Below are 7529 nucleotides of genomic sequence, written 5' to 3' on the forward strand. Positions count from 1 at the left end.
TTCTTCATCAATATGATAGGCGATGTTCGCCTTACGCCATGCGAGATCAGCCCATCTGCAGGCTCCCTCAGTCCGTCCTAGGACCAAAATCAGCCAAGCGCCGCGGTTAACCCTCGTGGATGAAGCTGTGGAAACATCAGTATTGTTTGGTTTTTCTTAAGTTTGACTAGCAAGTCGCATTAAAGTTGGCGAAATATCTCTTCAGAACCGTTTACTCGGGGATGGGGCAGGGCGCTTATCAATGTTCGATGGGCGTTTTGTAAGAAACTCCGAGGTCCTTACAAGTAGTAGTTGTAGCCGACCGCGTTCCCTATGGACCAGCTTAATGCATCTGTCAAAGGAGTTGGTGCTAAGTGGCCAATCACCCGGCATACGACGGACGGGGGCCTTGAAATTGTCAAGCCTATTCCTGGAGGGGTTGCATGGTTCTGGTTGGTGGTGAGAGAAAGCAGACGCTACGGAATACTTTGATCCCATAGCACAGAACCATACTACTACGTAGTTAATTTAAGTCTTAAACCGTCGAACCGATTGATGCGCCCATCGTGTATAGCCACAGTCAGACTCACAGTCAGAATCAGACAGGCGAAGAAGATAGCTGCCTTGAAAGGGAATGTTTCCATGAGCGTAGTTATTCTTGGAAGCCCTATCAACGCCGAAATGGCGGGATAACTAGTCAACCAAGTTCCTAGAATAACATGCATACCCTCGATAGGCGCTGGGCACTCCCCATCTGCTGCTGTTCCTGTTCGCGGTGGCTTTCCCACAGTTGGGGCTAGCCACCCACTACCAAGCTGCGAAGTAAGTACCGATAAGTATCTCCCCACGACCATCGGCTGGCCAGGTACCCCCAAACCCCTTCCCACTGCGGCTTTCTCCTCCCCAGTGTGGTCTCCCACCCTCCTCCGCCGCCCTCCCTCCCCTTCTTGAGTCGTCTGTCTTTATATCTGTCTCTTCTCTTATTCCTGTGCTGGTCATCCTTGTTGCGCCTGTTACTATCCGTCTCTTCTTGTCCTCCCTGGTTGTCAGCCTCATCCACTCCTTGTGTCTCAGTACTGAACCGCCCCGTATTCACCCTATGCGGAGTCAAACCCTTTCCGTCTCCCGCCGCTGAAGTTCTGAATACGATCTGGCTACGGCTCTTTCTCCGGCGAATTTGGTCTAGTTTTCCTTCCGGAAGTGGCATTCTATTTGCCATCCTCCATCCCGCTCGATTTTGTTCAATCCTCCGGGCCGTGGCATCTCAACAGCATCTCAACAACGATCTCCACTTCTCCGCATTCAGTTCAATCGAGTCCCGGACCTTCTACAAACAGGCTCTGAATAGACTTCCAGAGACACTCTCGTGAACCTGACGATCGAGGTCTGCCGCACTGCGGCGGTAAGTGGCGGGTTGGGTCGCAGTGCTGCTGTATATTCACTCTCAATATGGCGCCCTTCTTCGGAAAGTTAAGAGGCAATACGGTACGCTCCTCGTTAAAGATTTTGTTCCCTGTATATTGTATCTGACATGTGGGAATGTTTTGATGTTTCTAGGGAACCGGAACTCAAGCTTCCACCTCTTCCTCGGTCAAGAAATATGTTCTCCCCGCACCGATGACGCCCCTGGAGAAGATGCTGCAAGATGCGGGCCCGTTGCGGAATGATGGCAGTGACAAATTTTTCGGGATGGAAAACGTGAGTGCTTTGGAATTTCTCCTTGTCCATTTTGAAATTTTGGGAGATGCAGGATGCTAATATTTGCTTTCATCATGTAGGCTCATACGGAAATACATGGTAGTCTTATTCAGCTGGAATGACTGTTTGTAGCATCCGTGTGCTGACGTAAGAGGTATTGCAATTCTATTCTTCAATGTCTTTACTACCTTAGTCGCTTTTCGAGAATCCGTTATCAACTACCCAAGACGCTCCCCCATAGAAACACTCAACGAATCCCTCGCCAAAAATTTACACTACCCAGACCCAAACGCACCAATGGAGGATAAACAAGATGCTAAACAAAAGGCAACCGGTAATCCTTCCGTCAAGGGTGGCGTAGTCCCCCCTGCGCAACAGCCGCCTAAACCGGAGGATAAGGACTCACCGGAATACAAGAAAAAAGTTGCGATGCATAGACTTCCAATCTTAGAAACAAGAGACAATGCCATGAGCTATGGGATGCAAGAATCGCTCTTTACGTCTCTGAAAGATATTTTCGAGGCTATAGTTGCCACTCAGGAGAGGATGGGCGTCATCCGTCCTTACAGCTTCCTCGAAGTGTTACGACGAGAACATGAAATGTTCAGAACAGCGATGCACCAGGACGCGCATGAATTTCTTAATCTACTACTAAACGAAGTGGTTGCCAATGTGGAAGCAGAAGCCGAACGTTCACTACCTCCAGAAATAGACCAGCAGTCGGAGAGTGGTGAGTTGTCCACGAACGCCACAACCACTGGATCTGTAGCAACGACACTCACGAATTCCAATACCTCTAAATCACCCAATAACACACGATGGGTACATGAACTTTTTGAAGGGACTTTAACCTCGGAAACGCAATGCCTTACGTGTGAGAACGTATCACAGCGAGATGAAGTTTTTTTAGATTTGTCGGTCGATCTTGATCAGCATTCGTCAGTAACGTCATGTTTACGAAAGTTTTCGGAGGAGGAGATGCTCTGTGAACGCAATAAATTTCATTGTGACAATTGCGGGGGCCTGCAAGAAGCTGAAAAGCGGATGAAGATTAAACGATTGCCGCGCATCTTAGCTCTTCACTTGAAGCGCTTTAAATACACTGAGGATTTACAAAGACTCCAGAAGCTATTCCATAGAGTGGTGTATCCCTATTACCTTCGATTATTTAATACTACCGATGACACCGAAGATCCTGATCGTCTCTACGAGCTTTATGCCGTCGTTGTCCACATTGGTGGTGGTCCTTATCACGGCCACTACGTTGCTATTATAAAAACAGAGGACAGGGGTTGGCTCCTTTTCGACGACGAAATGGTGGAACCAGTTGACAAGAATTACGTCCGTAATTTCTTGGAGACCGCCCTGGGTTGGCGTGCGCGTACGTGCTCTTCTATCAAGAAACAACTTTTGAAGCCATGCAAAGGGAACAGGAAAAAGAAGGTATGACTTCAATGAATCGAGCATCGGTGGACACCAAGGATTTAGTTTCCGTTTCGCAGCCCAAAATGAACGGGTCTACTACTGGTTTCGATGAAACCAATCGAGGAAACACCGTGATCCCCTCCGCAGATCTTTCACCAACTTCGCCCCTAAAAAGAATACTAACTGCACCGGAACCATTTACCCATCCTGAGAATGCGACGCCTAGTCTCCCACCTCTCCCACACCTTCCTCAGACCCCTGTGATGCCCAGCTCGACCAACCTAAATTCTAAAAAGAGCGACATTATCTTCAAAAAAGAACGCGCAAAGGAAGAGAAGGAACGGAAAACTGCAGAGAAGGAGAAGGAGAAGGCACAGAAGCAAAAACGAAAGGAATTGGAGGCTAAACTGAAGGAGGAAATTAAGCGCCAAGACGCCGAACTCAAGACGGCTTTGGAACTTAGTAAAGCTTCTAAGGCAGAGGAGGACCGCCGTATTGCAACTCCTCGCAACGGTAAGGAGAACGGCCAACCCGGAGGAACGGCAGGAGGTCTTGGTCGGTTCAAACTAGGCAGTAGGAGTTTGAGCTATGGCATATTAGATTCTAGAGATAAAGAGAAGGGTCCAAAATCATCGACAGAGCCGCCGCCAATACCCGTACTCCCAATGTCCCTACCGCTCCCATCCGCCGCTGCAGACCCCAAGAGCCCAGTCGCAGAGAGCAATCTTAGCAACAATTGGCCTTTGAAGGATGAAGTATATTCCAATCCGCCAGTCGACTCTACCTCCCGTAGCCAAAACGAAAACCCGAAACCACGACCAAACCCATCAAACTTTTTCAATAATATGAAGATACGACCACGAGAAGTCTCCAACAGCATCAACCATACCAGTCGGCATACCAATTCCAATCACAATCACAATCATGTTCGCAGTTACGATATCAACCACGATCAAAATAAGAAGCAAACACACAATGGCAACGGTCACGAAAATAACGGAAACTCAGTGAAGCATGCAACACCCAAACGCAGCCGGGTTCAGTCTACGAAGGAAATCGTTCAGCGTAACATAGTTTGGGTACTTCATATTACTTTCGCTCTGCGCTTTGTAGCAATCAACCATGGTCATCCTTGCCACATGTGATATTTTTTGGAAATCGCCATCCGTCTGTCGCCTCTATCTCTTCTCGCTCTCTCCTCTCACACTCGCACACACAAAACTTTATTACATTTTCTCATTTCCTTTGCTTATATGTACATGTACAACACAATCTGCATGTGCTATTTAACGTCATCTACCATTGGAAAATCCCAAATGAAAGAAGTCGATGGCATTTATTTTGACGTCCTACGCCGGAATTCGTTCCCTTCTGCCCTAATCTGTTATTGCATATAACCTTTCGCCCCTTTCTTATCTCTGTTTCTTTGTTTCGTGACATCTGCCGTCCATATCCATATATACCATGTTCCCCTTTTTTCTCCCTTCAATGTAGAATTTAAATTCATTCTTCTTTCTCTTGTTACCTTATCTTGTATGTTCATTATTGCTGGCTGGCTTGGTTTGGTTTGGGATTCGGCTTTGGCTATGGCTTTGGTTAGGTAGGCTATTTACGTTCACTGAATGCTTGGATTTTTTTTTTTTAAATTTTTTCTGAAGTGAGCGGCTCTGTTCATGTCTTAATTCTGTTTCCATTTCAGATTATCTTTCTTCTTCTTTGGTTTTAAGAGTCGTCTTGATGCTGCTCGACGGAACGGAAAGTAGAACGCAGAGGAGGGAGTGGTGGAACAAGATCTTCATTTTATATGGCTATTCAACTCCTTTTCATGCCTAATAATTAACCACCAGCGCTGTCGGGTTGGGAGTTCTTCGCGAACCGAGTCCTGTTGCGGGTTGTTGTGCGCCTGTTACAATTCGTTCTCTCCACATGCGTGTCTCAAAGCAATCTTATTCTAATAATACCTTCTTCTCTCTGTCGCTATTTACTACATATCCCTTCTTTATTATTCAGAAAGCTAATGGCCCGACTGGCCTTCTTCGCACGTATCTTTCCAATGCCCGATTAGAGATGCATGAGACTTGCCTGAGGCTAATCGTATGCCACGCAGACAACTTTTCATAGTCGATATGCTCCCGATGGGAGTGCGAAGGTCCGTATAAGTTCGAGGGATTGAAATATTGAAATATTTTGTTTTATATTCTCTCAGCTGCTGGTGTGATGAAGCTTGGAATGTATGTAAATTGGCGGAGACAGCAAGGGTAGATACTATGAAAAACCAGAGGAAATAGAGAGATGGATATCAAAAGAAATAAGAAAGTGGGTAAATATGATGTTATAACGTTGCCCTTTTCCCGTCCCCTCTCCCGCCTCTGCCTTTTCTATCCCAAAACGATTTCGTAAATTATGATTATTAGATTGATTATGATGAGGGGAACTGACAAAGAACATGGTGTCAGCGTATTAACTATCCCACTGTTGACGCATTTTCTTGAGAGTGAAAATGAGAAGAAGGAAAAAGAGAAGCCAGAGTAAAACAAATCATTCTTGAAAACGTACTTCTCATAACCGTCCGCACGCTTGCTATTAGATTGACGGATTTCGCCTTGATGCTTGTGTTGTCGGGGACGGCGGCGCCGAAGCCGGGATCGTACTGTGTGCGGCCCCAACCAACTACACGATTAAGTGTGTTAGTCTGAATTTTGTATTTCTATGCATGTTTGTCGACACGTGTGTGCACCAAGCGTGTTTTTTTTTTTTTTTTTTTTTTTGGGGGGGGGGGGGGGGGGGGGGGGGGGAGCTTAGAGATGGGATGCGTACTGCGAGCCAAAAAGCGGTCTTCAGAGAGGATAGCGATGGCGTTTATGATGAGGACGATGACTGCAAAACAAGAATCTTGTGTTAGTACATTGTTACCCTCCTTCAATAAAAACATGTACTGCCGCGTGCTATCCCATGCTAAGGAGATGAGTCTGTAGGTAGCTATCTATGTGAATGTAGTCAGGCACGGAACATACTATAAATCAGCTTCCCCAGGCCGAAGAGAAACATGGTGTCCTTTTAGTGGCCAAGTGGAGGTTATCTTCGCATGGATGCAGAGAGCTTTTTGGTGTATGGCCACCGCCCTCACATCGAATATGAAGGTGTAGCGGTGCGGGAGGGCGTTGTTGGGTGAGGAATGCGAAACGTTGACAGAATGAAAGTTGGTGACGACACTCGTTAGAAATAAATAAGCCTCCGCGATTTATCAGTGAGAAGAAGACCTTTCTCCAAACCACCGCAGGAAAGAGACAATGCCGAGACTAACAGGTAAGTGGTATATACGCTATACAAGCATAATTAAATATCCCTCGAGCATCCAGTTTCCAAACGTTCAATGAATAATTACTGACTGGCTGCAGACTGGTTCCTGCTCTCGCTCATTCCTGGCCTCATCCTCCTCCACCTCTACGTTTCGCCCTACACAAAAGTCGAGGAATCTTTCAACATCCAAGCCATACACGACATTTCCACTTATGGGATACCGACCAAGAATGCAAAGAACAGATTCCGCACCCAATATGATCATTTCTCTTTCCCTGGTGCGGTCCCGCGCACCTTCGTTGGGGCTTTGATAGTCGCGGGAATAGCCAAACCTTTTATGTGGATTAGTTCGCAGATTCATTGGCAATTACTAGGTTAGAAGCTACATAAAACCGCTATATAGAAGATCCCCCATAGGCTATTCAGTTACGAGGGTCTCTTTGGGTACATAAGCTAACTTCGTTTCCAGTGCGGGGGATCGTGGGTTGCTTTAATGTCTTTGCACTCATTTCATATGCCAGAGGCGTTCGACGTGCATTCGGTAAGGATGTTGCGGTTTGGTATATTTTATTCCAAGCCAGCCAGTTCCATGTCATATATTATGCCTCTAGGACCCTTCCAAATATGTTCGCTTTCGGTATCAGTAAGTCTCAACCACTTTCCCTCCCACATAATATCTGCGTTCTGAATAACAGCCATGATACTGAACAAATTTAATTCAAAGCCACTTTTGCATTCCGATATCTCCTCCCCGAACCCTCTTCAGCGGTACAGAATATCCAATCCCGCAAAAGATACCGTCTTAGCCTCTACCTTCTCACCATCGCAGGTATAGTTTTCCGCTCAGAAATCGCCCTCCTCCTAGCAACCACAACCGCAGACCTCTGGGCCAAAAAGCGCGTAAACCTGCGTAGCGACATTCTTCCCGCCGCCATATCTGGCATAACCATTGGCCTCTTCTCCACAATCATCACCGACTCGATATTTTGGCAAAAGTTCCCACTGTGGCCCGAACTCGCCGCCTTCAAATACAACGTCATCTCTGGCCACGCATCCGCCTGGGGAATCTCTGCATGGCACTTCTACCTCACAAATGCTCTCCCACGCCTTCCTCCTGAACCCCGTAA

General features: G+C 46.8%; 2 protein-coding genes across 2 annotated transcripts; one reads left to right on the forward strand and one right to left on the reverse strand.

Annotated features, from left to right (window-relative positions):
* Positions 1-1428: 1428 nt before the first annotated feature.
* HCAG_06054 (hypothetical protein) lies at positions 1429-4247 on the forward strand (the record flags this gene model as incomplete). Its single annotated transcript, XM_001538399.1, has 5 exons — positions 1429-1464; positions 1537-1677; positions 1810-2407; positions 2588-3120; positions 3315-4247. 5 exons carry the CDS (start codon positions 1429-1431, stop codon positions 4245-4247), a joined length of 2241 nt encoding a protein of 746 aa, XP_001538449.1.
* An 869-nt stretch (positions 4248-5116) lies between these two features.
* HCAG_06055 (predicted protein) lies at positions 5117-7442 on the reverse strand (the record flags this gene model as incomplete). The annotated part of the gene is made up of 6 exons (XM_001538400.1): positions 5117-5367; positions 5659-5772; positions 5920-5979; positions 6016-6085; positions 6488-6734; positions 7216-7442. The coding sequence occupies 6 exons, from the start codon at positions 7440-7442 to the stop codon at positions 5117-5119; spliced, it is 969 nt and encodes a 322-aa protein (XP_001538450.1).
* Positions 7443-7529: the final 87 nt, after the last annotated feature.

This window comes from Histoplasma capsulatum, genomic scaffold, assembly GCF_000149585.1.
Source record: "Histoplasma capsulatum NAm1 scaffold_7 genomic scaffold, whole genome shotgun sequence".
NCBI lineage: Eukaryota > Fungi > Ascomycota > Eurotiomycetes > Onygenales > Ajellomycetaceae > Histoplasma > Histoplasma mississippiense.